Below are 15,927 nucleotides of genomic sequence, written 5' to 3' on the forward strand. Positions count from 1 at the left end.
TTACGTCAAGGCAATCCCACAAATTAAGTCATCAGTTTATAATGTATTGATTAGTTGTTATGTAATTTATTTGTTTCCTATTATTTGAATGTAACATAACAATATATATATATAGAAGTGCATATGTCTCTCAAAGAGAGCATTCATACGATTCACATGGTGTCAAAGCCATGTGAATAACCGTTAAGAATAGGATCAAGCTGGTGATACCATGCACCAACCGACCAACATTTTCAATGCGTTAAACGTATCCTTCGGTATGTTAAAGGTAAAATGTCGTATGGTCTCACCTTTAAACGTCCCAAACATACTACTATTTTGGGTTATTCTGATGCGGACTGGGCTCGGTGTATAGAAACGCGTCGGTCCACTTACGGTTATTCTATTTTCTTAGGAGGCAATCTGGTTTTTTGGAGTGCCAAGAAACAACCGACCGTCTCTCGGTCCAGTTGTGAGTCCGAATATCGGGCAAAGGCCAACACAGCTCCTGAAATCTTATGGGTCACTCACATGTTACGTGAACTACATGCATTGCCACCTGACAGACCGACTTTGCTTTGTGATAATCGCAATGCCTTGTTCATGAGCCAAAATCCCGTTTCTCACAAACAGGCCAAACATATCGATTTGAATTACGATTTTGTTCGTGAATTGGTGATGTCTGACAAGCTATATACGCGGTTAGTTCCTACCAAGCTTCAACTAGCCGATATCTTCGCCAAAAGTTTGCCCAGATCTCAATTTGAACATTTTCGGACTTTGCTTCGCGTAGGCTCACTGCCGTTTCGCTTGAGGGAGGATCATAGAGTCAAAGATTATCCCACAAATTAAGCCAATGATTACGTCAAGGCAATACCACAAATTAAGTCATCAATTTATAATGTATTGATTAGTTGTTATTTAATTCATTGTGTTTCCTTTTATTTGAATGTAACACAACAATATATATAGAAGTGCATATCTCTCTCAAAGTTGAGAGCATTAATACGATTCACATGGTATCAAAGCCATGTGAATAAACGTAAAGAATAGGATCAAACTGGTGATACCATGCACCAACCGACCAACATTTTCAATGCGTTAAACGTATCCTTCGGTATGTTAAAGGTACAATGCCGTATGGTCTCACCTTTACACGTCCCGAACATACTACTATTTTGGGTTATTCTGATGCGGACAGGGCTCGGTGTATAGAAACGCGTCGGACCACTTACGGTTATTCTATTTTCTTAGGAGGCAGTCTTGTTTCTTGGAGTGCCAAGAAACAACCGACCGTCTCTCGGTCCAGTTGTGAGTCTGAATATCGGGCAACGGCCAACACAGCTGCTGAAATCATATGGGTCACTCACTTGTTACGTGAACTACATGCATTGCCACCTGACAGACCGACTTTGCTTTGTGATAATCGCAGTGCGTTGTTCATAAGCCAAAATCCTGATCTCACAAACAAGCCAAACATATCGATTTGGATTACCATTTTGCTCGTGAATAGGTGATGTTTGGCAAGCTATATACGCAGTTTGTTCCTACCAAGCTTCAACTAGCCAATATCTTCACCAAAAGTTTGCCCAGATCTCAATTTGAACATTTTCGGACTTTGCTTTGCGTAGGCTCGCTGCCGTTTCGCTTAGGGGGGGGGGTCATAGAGTCAAAGATTATGCCTCAAATTAAGCCAATGATTACGTCAAGGCAATCCCACAAATTAAGTCATCAGTTTATAATGTATTGATTAGTTGCTATGTAATTTATTTGTTTCCTTTTATTTGAATGTAACATAACAATATATATATAGAAGTGCAAATCTCTCTCAAAGTAGAGAGCATTCATACAATTCACATGGTGTCAAAGCCATGTGAATAACCGTTAAGAATAGGATCAAGCTGGTGATACCATGCACCAACCGACCAACATTTTCAATGCGTTAAACGTATCCTTCGGTATGTTAAAGGTACAATTTCGTATGGTCTCACCTTTACACGTCCCGAACATACTACTATTTTGGGTTATTCTGATGCGGACAGGGCTCGGTGTATAGAAACGCGTCGGACCACTTACGGTTATTCTATTTTCTTAGGAGGCAGTCTTGTTTCTTGGAGTGCCAAGAAACAACCGACCGTCTCTCGGTCCAGTTGTGAGTCTGAATATCGGGCAAAGGCCAACACAGCTGCTGAAATCATATGGGCCACTCACTTGTTACGTGAACTACATGCATTGCCACCTGACAGACCGAATTTTCTTTGTGATAATCGCAGTGCGTTGTTCATGATCCGAAATCCCGTTTCTCACAAACAGGCCAAACATATCGATTTGTATTACCATTTTGTTTGTGAATTGGTGATGTCTGGCAAGCTATATACGCGGTTTGTTCCCACCAAGCTTTAACTAGCCGATATCTTCACCAAGAGTTTGCCCAGATCTCAATTTGAATATTTTCAGACTTTGCTTCGCTTAGGCTCGCTGCCGTTTCGCTTGAGGGGGGATCATAGAGTCAAAGATTATCCCACAAATTAAGTCATCAGTTTATAATGTATTGATTAGTTGTTATGTAATTTATTGTGTTTTTTTTTATTTGAATTTAACATGACAATATATATAGAAGTGCATATCTCTCTCAAAGTAGAGAGCATTCATACGATTCACATGGTATCAAAGCCATGTGAATAACCGTAAAGAATAGGATCAAGCTGGTGATACCATGCACCAACCGACCAACATTTTCAATGCGTTAAACGTATCCTTCGGTATGTTAAAGGTACAATGTCGTATGGTCTCACCTTTACACGTCCTGGTGTGCGAAAATATATATATAAATAAAACATGAATCGCAACTAAGCTTTAAAAAATCAAACAATCTATCCTAGTTCACACACACGGCAAGTGTACCGGTCGCATATAGCAAAGATGAGGAAAGTCCGGATATCAAACTCGAAGACATGTGAGAACGGCTCAGATTATAAACCCCAATACAAGTCCTACCTTAAAATATTATAGATTTTATTATTATTATTTTTTTCTTTTATTTTGTACTAATTTAACTAACTTAACTTAACTTAACGAAACTAACAAGAAAACTTAACGGGATTTAACGAAACTAGCGGAGCTCTCAAATATGATGAAGGTGAACCACCTAGGTAAGGTATCTTGACGACTATCAACGACGCTCGGGTGACAACGAACACATAAAACCGGGTTCTAAAGATAATCTAACTAGACAATGATAAGGGAAAATAGGTCCCCATGGTCAGTTTTACTAAAGACCCCTAAAAACGTCTAGAAAGAATAATAAAGCACGGTTGATTTTCTAAGTACCCAGTTGATTTATCACTTGGTCCGTATCAAAATCACAAATTCCTCTAAGACCCGTAATCCTAACAAACCTCGGGAATAAGGGGTAATTCAATATTAAAGATTAAATAATACGGCTTACAAATTAACCTAAACAACGGCTAGAAATCCGCACGTTGTCTCGCAACGGCTAACTAAATCGACTAAACCAAAGAGATAAACCAACTTCTAATGTATTGGTCCAACTAAAAGAAGATGAACTATTGAGATAAACAACTCTAACCAATCAAACCCTATGGTGACGTCTACCACAAACAACCAAAAACACCAAGTAATTAGTCTAACATGCAATCCTAAACAAAACACGAAACTAATTCGTGTAAAGATAAAATCACACGGGGTTTAATTAATATAATATTGAACAAACTCAATAGAAATCATAGAATAAAATCATAAAAATATGAACTTGACAATAGAAAATCAATTATATGTTCGTTACTCAACCAGAAACAATTGTTAAAACATCGTCAATTAACCAAACCTAGGTAGTTCTAATAGGTTTAGCTACTCATAATAATAATAGAATCAAAATAAATAGTAGCAAAACTCATCTCAAACAATCCTTGAATGAATAAAATAATGTTCAACATATAAAACCGAATAATAGACAAACCAAATATTGCTCCCAAACTTCAACTCCAAACTCTCTTACGGTTGCTTGATGCTGTGTCCCTTAATATGTTCCAGCCGCCAATAGTGCACGATTATTCTTGTCTCAAAAGTCGTAATTCTCCTTTGACCTATGTCTACTTTTTAAATGCTAATGCTCACCGACCTCTTTCTATGAATAATTAGGCTGTCAAAATAATTAGTAAATTGTTCCAAGTCTAGGAATGCTCTAGCCAGTTATTTTCCCTTTTCTTTCTCTTGATGTGGGCCCATATATTTTGTCAGTTGAGTTTTGTGCTGACTTTATTCCTGTATGACACTTTAAAAATAATAAAAACATTAATATATCAACTCTTATAATAATGGATTTCTCGTAAGTTTATTTCTTTTCGTAACATCACTGATTTATTTAAGTTATTAACTTAAAATTCACACATTTTGCTTTTGATGTTCATAGTATCACGTATACATTATTAATATTATTATTATTATTCATTGTTTTTTTAAGTTTAGTTCAAATGTCTTGTATTAACTCGTTGTCTCATAAAGTCTTTAAAGTTTAAATATGAGCCAAACATGAGTAATATTCTATTAAAACCTAGCTCAGAAATACTCGAAGTGTAGAAAATATTGTCATAACAATATGTATAATTTGGAGCACATTACGTCCCGAACATACTACTATTTTGGGTTATTCTGATGCGGACCGGGCTCAGTGAATAGAAACGCGTCGGTCCACTTACGGTTATTCTATTTTCTTAGGAGGGAATCTTGTTTCTTGGAGTGCCAAAAAATAACCGACCGTCTCTCGGTCCAGTTGTGATTCTGAATATCGGGCAATGACCAACACAGTTGCTGAAATCATATGGGTCACTCACTTGTTACGTGAACTACATGCATTGCCACCTGACAGACCGACTTTGCTTTGTGATAATCGCAGTGCGTTGTTCATGAGCCAAAATCCCGTTTCTCACAAACAGGCCAAACATATCGATTTGGATTACCATTTTGTTCGTGAATTGGTGATGTCTGGCAAGCTATATACGCGGTTTATTCCTACCAAGCTTCAACTAGCGGATATCTTCACCAAAAGTTTGCCCAGATCTCAATTTGAACATTTTCGGACTTTGCTTCGCGTAGGCTCGCTGCCGTTTCGCTTGAGGGGGGATCATAGAGTCAAAGATTATCCCACAAATTAAGCCAATGATTACTACGTCAAGGCAATACCACAAATTAAGTCATCAGTTTATAGTGTATTGATTAGTTGTTATTTAATTCATTGTGTTTCCTTTTATTTGAATGTAACACAACAATATATATAGAAGTGCATATCTCTCTCAAAGTTGAGAGCATTCATACGATTCACATGGTATCAAAGCCATGTGAATAACCGTAAAGAATAGGATCAAGCTGGTGATACCATGCACCAACCGACCAACATTTTCAATGCGTTAAACGTATCCTTCGGTATGTTATGGTCTCACCTTTACACGTCCCGAACATACTACTATTTTGGGTTATTCTGATGCGGACAGGGCTCGGTGTATAGAAACGCGTCAGACCACTTACGGTTATTCTATTTTCTTAGGAGGCAGTCTTGTTTCTTGGAGTGCCAAGAAACAACCGACCGTCTCTCGGTCCAGTTGTGAGTCTGAATATCGGGCAACGGCCAACACAGCTGCTGAAATCATATGGGTCACTCACTTGTTACGTGAACTACATGCATTGCCACCTGACAGACCGACTTTGCTTTGTGATAATCGCAGTGCGTTGTTCATAAGCCAAAATCCCGATCTCACAAACAAGCCAAACATATCGATTTGGATTACCATTTTGCTCGTGAATAGGTGATGTTTGGCAAGCTATATACGCAGTTTGTTCCTACCAAGCTTCAACTAGCCAATATCTTCACCAAAAGTTTGCCCAGATCTCAATTTGAACATTTTCGGACTTTGCTTCGCGTAGGCTCGCTGCCGTTTCGCTTAAGGGGGGGGTCAGAGAGTCAAAGATTATGCCTCAAATTAAGCCAATGATTACGTCAAGGCAATCCCACAAATTAAGTCATCAGTTTATAATGTATTGATTAGTTGCTATGTAATTTATTTGTTTCCTTTTATTTGAATGTAACATAACAATATATATATAGAAGTGCATATCTCTCTCAAAGTAGAGAGCATTCATACGATTCACATGGTGTCAAAGCCATGTGAATAACCGTTAAGAATAGGATCAAGCTGGTGATACCATGCACCAACCGACCAACATTTTCAATGCGTTAAACGTATCCTTCGGTATGTTAAAGGTACAATTCCGTATGGTCTCACCTTTACACGTCCCGAACATACTACTATTTTGGGTTATTCTGATGCGGACAGGGCTCGGTGTATAGAAACGCGTCGGACCACTTACGGTTATTCTATTTTCTTAGGAGGCAGTCTTGTTTCTTGGAGTGCCAAGAAACAACCGACCGTCTCTCGGTCCAGTTGTGAGTCTGAATATCGGGCAAAGGCCAACACAGCTGCTGAAATCATATGGGCCACTCACTTGTTACGTGAACTACATGCATTGCCACCTGACAGACCGAATTTTCTTTGTGATAATCGCAGTGCGTTGTTCATGAGCCAAAATCCCGTTTCTCACAAACAGGCCAAACATATCGATTTGGATTACCATTTTGTTTGTGAATTGGTGATGTCTGGCAAGCTATATACGCGGTTTGTTCCCACCAAGCTTTAACTAGCCGATATCTTCACCAAGAGTTTGCCCAGATCTCAATTTGAATATTTTCAGACTTTGCTTCGCTTAGGCTCGCTGCCGTTTCGCTTGAGGGGGGATCATAGAGTCAAAGATTATCCCACAAATTAAGCCAATGATTACGTCAAGGCAGTCCCACAAATTAAGTCATCAGTTTATAATGTATTGATTAGTTGTTATGTAATTTATTGTGTTTCTGATGTGTGCCCAAGTATTGAAGACCGGGCTATTATGTTTCTGGAGGCCCAAGATAACGCAACAAAGGGTGACCCACGAAAACGGGCATAACTTGGCCCATGAAGCTCCGTTTTAGGCCCATTACCAGTCAAATCGAAGCTTGAGACGAGGAGCACATTTTATGTTTTTGTTTTTGGGTTTGTGTTTGGCCCATGTCCCGTTTTAGGCCCATTTCGTATTAGAACTCTTATTTATAGTTTGGTTATGTAATTCAGGAAGACGGAATTGATTTTGATAATAATTACTTTTTTTTCTCTTCATTTTCCCTTAGACCTTTGGTGGGATTTTGGGAGTTTTGTGAAGTTCTTCACGGGTATTCTTAGAATCAACGTGAATCGATCTTCGTTATCGTTTCACCGCTGCATCAGTTTCCTTTTATTTAAATGTAACATAACAATATATATAGAAGTACATATTTCTCTCAAAGTAGAGAGCATTCATACGATTCACACATTTCAAACCAAAATAGTGAGAAATGTATGTTTTGACTATCCATATTCCAATTGTCATCTCTAAAATTTCACGATCTGTGGTAAACCATTCTAGGATTTGTAAATTGCATTGAACTTCTATTCAAAGTTAGGCATGAAGATATTTGGGAAGAGCACATTCGTTTTAATAACATATAAATAACCATTTAGAAACTAGAGAGGAAATCATTCATCCATTCATTCAGCTCTATCACCAAACTGCATGGCCTTTTTGCCTAGAAAGTGTAAAGAATAAAGATTTGTAGACATGGTGTTTTAAATTTAGCAGGCATTGTAAACACGATGGAAGTTAAAACATATCATTCCTTAGTTTCTTTTTTACACTTTTAGGCAATTTATTTGTTTACCTAACTCCACCCTATATATATTACTTAATTTCAATCACACTTCCAATCTATTGACAGGCCACAACAGGATTTTGGTGAGTAAAAACTTTTGATCTCCTCAACTCCTTACAAACACGATCTAACATCACCAAAAAATCTCTCACGATCACAAATATTCGAATTGGATTCTCGTCATCTTTACTCATACTTCCATGAAAGTATTCAGTCATTTGCTTCACAAGTTCAAGCATTTTGTGTTCATCTTCATGCAACTCCTTTAGTTTTGTCACACCATAATTTAAGAAAGATTTCATAGATTCACCTAAGCTCAAATCTTGCTTCATCAATGTTCGCAATCTAGCCTTCCCCTGAGATAGATTAGAAATTGTACTCACGATTACTGAGAAGTCTATGGTGGCAGCTTTCTTCACGTTGCATAGCTCGGTACTAAGACCGCCCACAAGTTCTAAACCCATGTTTCTATAGTCATCTTCTTTATCTTGGATGGTCTTGCGCTTGTTCTTTTGATTAATCTTTCCTATAATGCTTTCGGACGCTAGAACACCTTCGGATCGAGCTATTTCTTGGACTACAAAGTGAAGTAATGTGGTCTTTCCATCGGTTCCTTTTATATTTGCGAGGTTAAGCAGTGTGTCGAGCTTGAATGATTTTGCTCCTCCTTTTGGTGTACTTACATTCATCCGGTTTCCCATTTTGAAAACCGCCTCTAGTAGTTTTAGGAGTAATCGACTTGACTGGAGTTCTTTGCATGCTTCCTGAAATAGCACAAATTCAAGTAAGAGATATTGTAGCATTCAACATCTCATACCAACCAATATTGTTCTCTTTTCCCACAAGGAGTTTTACATTTGATGTTTGACTGATCGAGTGAACAATATCAAGGTATGAGTTATCCTCTTACCGAACTAATGCCTCCAAAACAAAAGCAAATATGTGAGCTTCCCGAAGGAAAAACAGTCTATATTGGCTGGTATGAGGGTCAAATGTTACGAAGATAGTCTTTAGGCATTCCACATACCTCAAGCACTAAGAATGTAGTTCGGAGATGAGTCACTTCGTCTTCAAATGTTTCTCGATATAGCAATGCTTGGATTCTTTGGAACGCATATGGGACCGTTAGGATTGTTGCAATGAAAATCTCAGCTGAACCCAAGTCGCCTTTGTAGCCAGTTATTTTAGCTTCTTCTTCCTTTGTTGGTTCCATCCTTATGAGTACTTCTAGCTGTTGTTGATTCAATCCACTTCCTATACCCAAGACAACATAAAATTAATTGTTGAATGTTACGTTCATTTCATGTTGTTGTTGGATCTTTACCTCGTATTAGCGCACAACAAACTTGTTCCGCCGTGGCGTTTAGAGCTTTGAAGAGCATGGTTAGGTTCTGAATTCTTTTTGGCTCAAGAACATGTTTACCAGGAGATGGGCTTTTGCTTTTCAGTTCTTCATTAGCATTGCGCAAATTGTAACTGAAAAGTGACTCAATCAGATCCTAATCAAACCAATTTTGTGTTTCATCCTAAAGTTAGGCAAATTCATCAAAATAGAATTTGCCTGGTCAAACATCTTAAAATAAAGATTGACTTTCAACCTTTTCACTAATAAAAACTGTGTGAATATATTTGAGAACTGAAAATATGTCATTTGGACATTTGGACAACTAAAAATATGTCACGTGACATCTTTAGCCAAAAATGAGGATCAAAAAGTTTTATTTTGAAACAAAAGAAAAGTTGAAACTTTTTTTTAAATCCAACAGCTAAGTGTGTAATCTGCCAAAGATGTACTACCGCTAGCGTATTATGCACTTGGTTGTTGGATTACAGAAAAAATTGAATTTATATTGAATAAGTCGGAGAAAGTGTGTTCTTGTCTATTTCTTAAAACCAAAAAAATACTAAAAACTAAAAAATTTAATGCTACTTTTGTGTGAATTTTCCTTCTAGAAATCTTACAAAAAAAACACTAATTTGCTTACTCGAATAAGCTTGATTTGAGCTGATCCCAAACCATGGATCGGTCTGGTGCAGCTCCAACTTTACCCGTAACGGTCGGTGGCAATGGCTGAAAGATAGTAACTGTTTGGTTTGATCCTGAGTGAGAAGATGAAGGAAGTGCTGATGTTGAAGGTAACAACATGTCACAACTGACTGAAACATTAGAAGTTATTGAATTAGATGAATTATGTGAATTATAAAAATAATTGAAAGAATCATCATATGAATCTGATCCAAATTCTTCATCTAGATTTTCAGAATTTGATAATATGTTCCTCAAAGTAATCACTTTATGTTTTGCCTCATCGTTTTCTAGATAATTCAATTGATCCTGCTTGTTTGTGTTCATGTTCATTTTCGTGTTCATGCTCATGCTCATGCTCTTTGATGAGGAGTTTGTTTTTCTTCGTGCTCTCAACGCTTTGAAGCACGCAAAGAGAATAATGAGAAAGATCATACATGTGGTCGCACAAGCGGACACCAGAATTGCCACCACCACAAGTCTCCTTTCATCATCTGTTTCGTCATATTGTGGGACCAGCGGTGGCAAATAGTGGTGGTTCCGCCTGTGGACATGATGAAGTCGCGGTGGTGATGATGGTGATAGTTGTGACAATGACGGTGACGGTGCTGGTGCTGGCGAAGGTGATGGTGAGAGGTTGAAATATGGTTTTTTGGTGTTCTTGAATCCAACTAGAGCTTTTAGTGGTGTAACATGAAGATTTTGGGTAATGTATAATGCAGAAACAATGAGTGTGGTGAGGAAGATGATGATAATGATCTTAGAACCACACTTCATGATAATATAAGATATGAATTTGATGCAATGATGATGATGTTAAATGCTACTCTAAGGAATCCTAGTGTAAGTTTGTTGGGGCCTTGGTCTTTAATCACCCATTAATTCCCTGTCTGTGTTACTATGCATTTTGCCTCATCTTTATAGACATATTCTGGATCATAACAAATATCTTATATCAAATATCTTTAAAGTGCTATACATTTCTTGGTTGTGAATGAAACAGGAAATATAGTTCATTTTGCCAATACACCTCAATATGTTAGTAAACAAAAAGCAATATGTGATTTATACATCACAAATCGCGTATGGTTACCCTACCATTTTGGTTTATGATGCTAAGCGGAAACACAAAAGAAAAAGAAAGCCGAGTAAACTGTCTATGGCTAATTGTCACACTCGGACACTTGGTTTTATCTGGTTGTATCAGTTGACTAGATGAGTCATTTTCTAGTCCATTTAGTTTTATTCAGTTGCTCAAAATATGAATCTACCAATTCTTGTATCAGTTTCGTATAAGTTCATAAAGAGCATCTTACCTTAAATATCATCACCGTGATTTAAATGCGCAGTGGATGAAAGAATAAAAAATATTACGCTAAACAAGCAAAGACGTAAGTTTCACGTTACAAGACCGACGATAAAAATAACAATATCAGTTGGTATGAGTTTAGGATTTTCGATTTAGATACTATAATTTTGTTTTGTAGGGTAAAATAAATGCCAAAAAGCAGTTTCTCAAAATCCTTCTAAACCTTTACACTACACTAGTTTAGTGTGGTCCCATTTAGGTTGGAGGTTGGTCTTACCTATCTATGCATATCTTTAAGTGTGGTAAGATATCAATATTTCCTGATACCATCCATATTTGTACCAATTATTGGTTATGCGACTTCATGTACTTGTAACCAAAAGCCATCTCCTAAAGCTTTATGTAAAGATTTCAAAATTTTAATTTGTCACTCTTCCAAAATGTCTAACTAAATTGGTGAATCTTAAATACCTACAAAACATAGAATCAATAATAGAAAATTTAATTTTACTGCTCGGTATCGGATGTTGCACACGTAGATCACCCCTAACTATACGTATTGATTTTAGTAGATAATTTGTCTAAATTTTAGGTTTGGTTCACGTACTTAATGGTTAATACTCAAACGCTCATATTACAAGTAGAAGTTTGGTACACGTACTTATTGCAATCCAAAAGAGGCTAGAGGCGCAACGTGTTACCCGTTTGTCTTCTGTTTTGATTTTAAAAGAAAAAAGAAGCGGAAGTTATTCCTCCGATCTTATACACATATATCAAGCACCATCATAGTTTCAATTCATTTATAGATAACAAATTAGTTTGTGTTATACATATTTACAAGTGTACAGTCGTCTTCTAAACTGTTTATCTAACATAAGTAAATGATTATTCTAGCATATATATTTTATTTGACTATAAGCTTTTTTTGCCTTTAAAAATCTGTATATAGTGTATTTGAATTATTGGTACAGCTGTTAGTCAGTGAAGGATGGAAAGTTTGGTATATGTATGTAACACCCAAACTCGGAGCAGGCTGACGTGTCACTATTACAGATATCATAGACCAAACAAAAACCATTTAAATGAAATGAAAAGAATCCCATGGCAACCAAAAGAGTTAAAAACACTGGAAGAAATTCTAAGTCAAATTTATTAAATGCTTAAATAAAAGAAAATTAAATCAAGTCCTTATTCTTGAGCTTCATTTTACTCTCATCACTGATCTCCCCGATTTCCCGAATTACCTGATAGCAAATAAGACAGACACAAACAAGAAAATACGGCTGAGCCAAAAATTGCCCAGTAACGGAGAGAACAATAGTACAGGTAAAGACATACATAAGACAAAACACATACTGAAATAAAACTGAAACTATTGCGGATATAAAACCACGTTTTAGACCGAACTATAATTAAATGCGAAACATAATCCGATACACGATCAGGACGCAATCTGAATATACTCAAATTTAACCAAATGCATATACACATATCAAAACGGACCAGAAATATAGCGAAACAAAATATAATTACTAAAATACACGACGATGATGTTAAAATAAATAGGTCGCGTAATACGGAAGCACCCAGAGCCTAAACAGAGGGGTACACAGCTAGCTAGTCCATGCACCAAGGAGACGGTGTGGGTGGCGTGCACACATTGTTCCATCTCAAACAGAAGTCAGGAGTCAGGAGTCAGGAGTCGGAACTAAGATCGATCTATACGCCTCTAAGTGGCCAAGGTACTACATGAGTACTTTCAGAGACGCCGTGAACTTTGATTACGCACTGTCACGATAAGTGCCATGTCGTTGACGCCCCCAACGACAAGTCAGAATTTGCTCGGGTAACAAAGTACTAAAGATAACACCATATAACTAAGCATATTCAAACCAGAACATGCAATAAAGAGTACAAAATAAATAATCTATTGCATGCTACAAAAATATATTATATAATATAACTGAACTCAAAATATAACTTTCGCGTAACAAAAATCCGTACTACAAAGTAACGGAATAGAGTCAATACTATAAGTAAACGAAAACAGAAACCGTAACGAAGTAACGGAATATAATTTATACTATGAGTGACAGAAACCAGAAACCGTACTACCAAGTAACAGAATATAATTAATACTAAGAGTAACAAAAACAGAAACCGTACTACGAAGTAACAAGAAACAGAATCCGTACTACGAAGTAACGGAATGTATATATAATACTAAGAGTAAACGATAACAGATTCCGTACTACGAAGTAACGGAATGTATATATAATACTAGAGTAAACGATAACAGATTCCGTACTACGAAGTAACGGAATATAATTAATACTAAAAGGAAACAAAAACAGAATCCGTACCTTAAACAAAAGTGAAAACCAAAGTAAAGTCAATGTTTTCCGCCAATTGTATGAGAACCTATGGTTTATTTACATTTTAATTTAGATATACGAACATAAATTACGATGCATGATTCGTTGATTTTTTTTTCCTGGGATGACTCTTTTAAGAATCCATAAAACGTTTTTGGTCATATGCTTATTTCGGTGGTTTATATAAGATTATTAAAGCTTTCAAAAAAAAATAACAAGTACCAATAAGTAAATATTGAACTTTAATTCTCTACCTTATTATAAAGGAATAAAGTAACTGGATTCGAAATATTATTTATTCATTTACTTATAATCACAAAGACTTTCATGTTTAATTTATTCATAAAACATCCAAGTTTCAAATTTTGATTTAAAGTCATACGTACAGGCTGCCATATATATCATTATGGTGCTTCTGTAAACTTTAGCCTATATACATTAACATGCATGTGAACACTACAACCTATTAAATTTTAATCTGAAAATAGTCAGTTAGCAAGCAACACACGTGAACCCTTTTCCTCTTTTCTTTAATAACATGCATGGGTTATCAATAAGTATAGTTTCTATTTAAACAATTTTTTTCTATAGCCGGAACAAATCAACGATCATACGCCCACATCCGAACAACTAAATTAGGCGTACATGCCAGAGGAAAAGGAGCGGACGGTTACCTTAGCTGTCAAACAAGTCGGTGATGTACGTAAACGTGACAGCGACTAAATCGGTTTCTCTCAACAAAACAAATCGAAGGCGGAACTTGAACGGTGGTGGTACGTGATGCGGATGGTGACTTACTCGTGGAGGGAGAACGGTGGTCGGTGCTTGAGGGAACCAGAAACGAGTGGCAGTGCACGGCTTATGCCGCCGAAACTAAATGCAAACTAACGAAAACGGCGTTGGTGTCTGACTTGCTGCGGGCGTTGGTGGTAGTGATCAGGTGATGGTTTCTTGCTAGCGCATCAATGGATGGAGGTTGTGCGGTTATTATGAGCAAGGAGAGTTTTTATAGGAATATATATTGCCGATTAGAAATTTGAATTAAAGGTTTCGTCATCCAGATTTTTTTTAGACTAGTTTGTTGACACAATTTAGACTTATTAATAGGAAAAGATTAAGTCAAGGCATTCAAATTATCTTGGTGTGGAATAAAACACGTGCCGATCGAGTATTTGATTATATTCATGTTTCTATGTGACGTACTTTATTTAAATTATTAATTGTTTCCTCGTAATAGATTCTAATTGAAACATAAAAAAAATATCAAAACTCAAATATAAGTATTCGTATACAATTTCTAAAATTTTAGAGTTATTAGACTATTACTATCTTAGAAGCATTCCGGGTTATTATAATTATACTCCCCTATAAAAAAAAATTTCGTCCTCGAAATTTGTAAGACGGTGACACATACTTTCGGATATCACGGAAACGAAACAAACTTAAACTTTCATAAATTCAGACATGACAATTGCAAAGTCTCATAAGCAAATATTGGGACATATAAAACAGAATTCATATGAAATCAAAACCATCCAAACTGAAATCACCAAGTGCTAAAATGGAAATAAATACGGATATTGGGAACGAATTGTATCCTCCATTTCCCATGTAGCTTCTCGTTCAGAATGGTTCTTCCAAAGAATCTTAACGAACGGAATAGTTTTCTTGCGCATAATGCGTTCTTGACGATCAAGAATAGCTTCAGGTTCTTCTTCAACAGATAAATCCTCGCGAATCTGATGGAGCGGATAGGTAACAACATGTAACGGGTGATAATTATACCCCCTAAGAAGAGATACGTGAAAGACCCTATGCACATGAGATAACTGAGGTGGTAAAGCCAAACGATAAGAGACTTCGCCAACTCTTTCAAGAATTTCAAACGGTCCGATGAATCTTGGGCTAAGTTTTCCCTTGATTCCAAAACGTTGAACGCCTCTACAAGGTGAAACTCGCAAGAATACCCGATCACCGACATTAAATTCCAAAGCTCGACGATGTCGGTCTGCATAGCTCTTCTGTCGACTCTGAGCCTCTTTTAGCTTCTCACGAGCAATGATAACTTTCTCATTTGTAATCTGTACCAACTCGGGCCCTTCAATAATTTTCTCCGTCTTCATATTGCGCACTCTTGATTCGAGAAATTAGATCAGGCTCAATCTGAAATCTGGCTAGATATCCATTGGTATCACCAAAATGGAGACCAATACCCAATCTATCCAGATCATTGAGGATATGAGGTTGCAGCTGAAAAGAATTTATCGTTCTGGAACTCTTCCGACTAAGAGCATCGGCTACAACGTTTGCCTTCCCCGGATGATACTGTATGATAGCGTCGTAATCTTTTAGAAGTTCTAACCAACGTCTCTGCCTCATGTTCAGTTCCTTCTGAGTGAAGATATATTTCAAGCTCTTATGATCAGTGAAAATATCGCAAGTC

At 36.9% G+C, this 15,927-nt stretch overlaps 2 protein-coding genes across 2 annotated transcripts; both read right to left on the reverse strand.

The window, feature by feature from the left end:
* Positions 1 to 7,827: 7,827 nt before the first annotated feature.
* On the reverse strand, positions 7,828 to 10,928 carry LOC143586544 (formin-like protein 11). Its single transcript, XM_077068071.1, has 4 exons — positions 9,760 to 10,928; positions 9,099 to 9,250; positions 8,802 to 9,028; positions 7,828 to 8,538 (listed from the first exon to the last, which is right to left on the reverse strand). Exons 1-4 carry the CDS (start codon positions 10,575 to 10,577, stop codon positions 7,831 to 7,833), a joined length of 1,905 nt encoding a protein of 634 aa, XP_076924186.1. The 5' UTR covers positions 10,578 to 10,928; the 3' UTR covers positions 7,828 to 7,830.
* Positions 10,929 to 15,040: 4,112 nt separating this feature from the next.
* Positions 15,041 to 15,607, reverse strand: LOC143586540 (uncharacterized). Its single transcript, XM_077068067.1, has one exon. It carries the CDS (start codon positions 15,605 to 15,607, stop codon positions 15,041 to 15,043), a length of 567 nt encoding a protein of 188 aa, XP_076924182.1.
* Positions 15,608 to 15,927: the final 320 nt, after the last annotated feature.

Source organism: Bidens hawaiensis, unplaced genomic scaffold (assembly GCF_021521415.1).
Source record: "Bidens hawaiensis isolate Kalapana, Puna unplaced genomic scaffold, B.hawaiensis_p1.1 tig00034689_1, whole genome shotgun sequence".
In the NCBI taxonomy this organism is placed as follows: domain Eukaryota; kingdom Viridiplantae; phylum Streptophyta; class Magnoliopsida; order Asterales; family Asteraceae; genus Bidens; species Bidens hawaiensis.

Bases quoted from the DNA above. Each gene is read 5' to 3' on its own strand.
- LOC143586540 (XM_077068067.1), bottom strand. From the start codon at position 15,607: ATGAAGACGGAGAAAATTATTGAAGGGCCCGAGTTGGTACAGATTACA.
- LOC143586544 (XM_077068071.1), bottom strand. From the start codon at position 10,577: ATGAAGTGTGGTTCTAAGATCATTATCATCATCTTCCTCACCACACTC. The intron at 9,251-9,759 runs GTAAGCAAATTA...GTCACTTTTCAG, and splicing joins CTCAAATCAAGCTTATTCGA to TTACAATTTGCGCAATGCTA. The intron at 9,029-9,098 runs GTAAAGATCCAA...TCTTGGGTATAG, and splicing joins TTGTTGTGCGCTAATACGAG to GAAGTGGATTGAATCAACAA.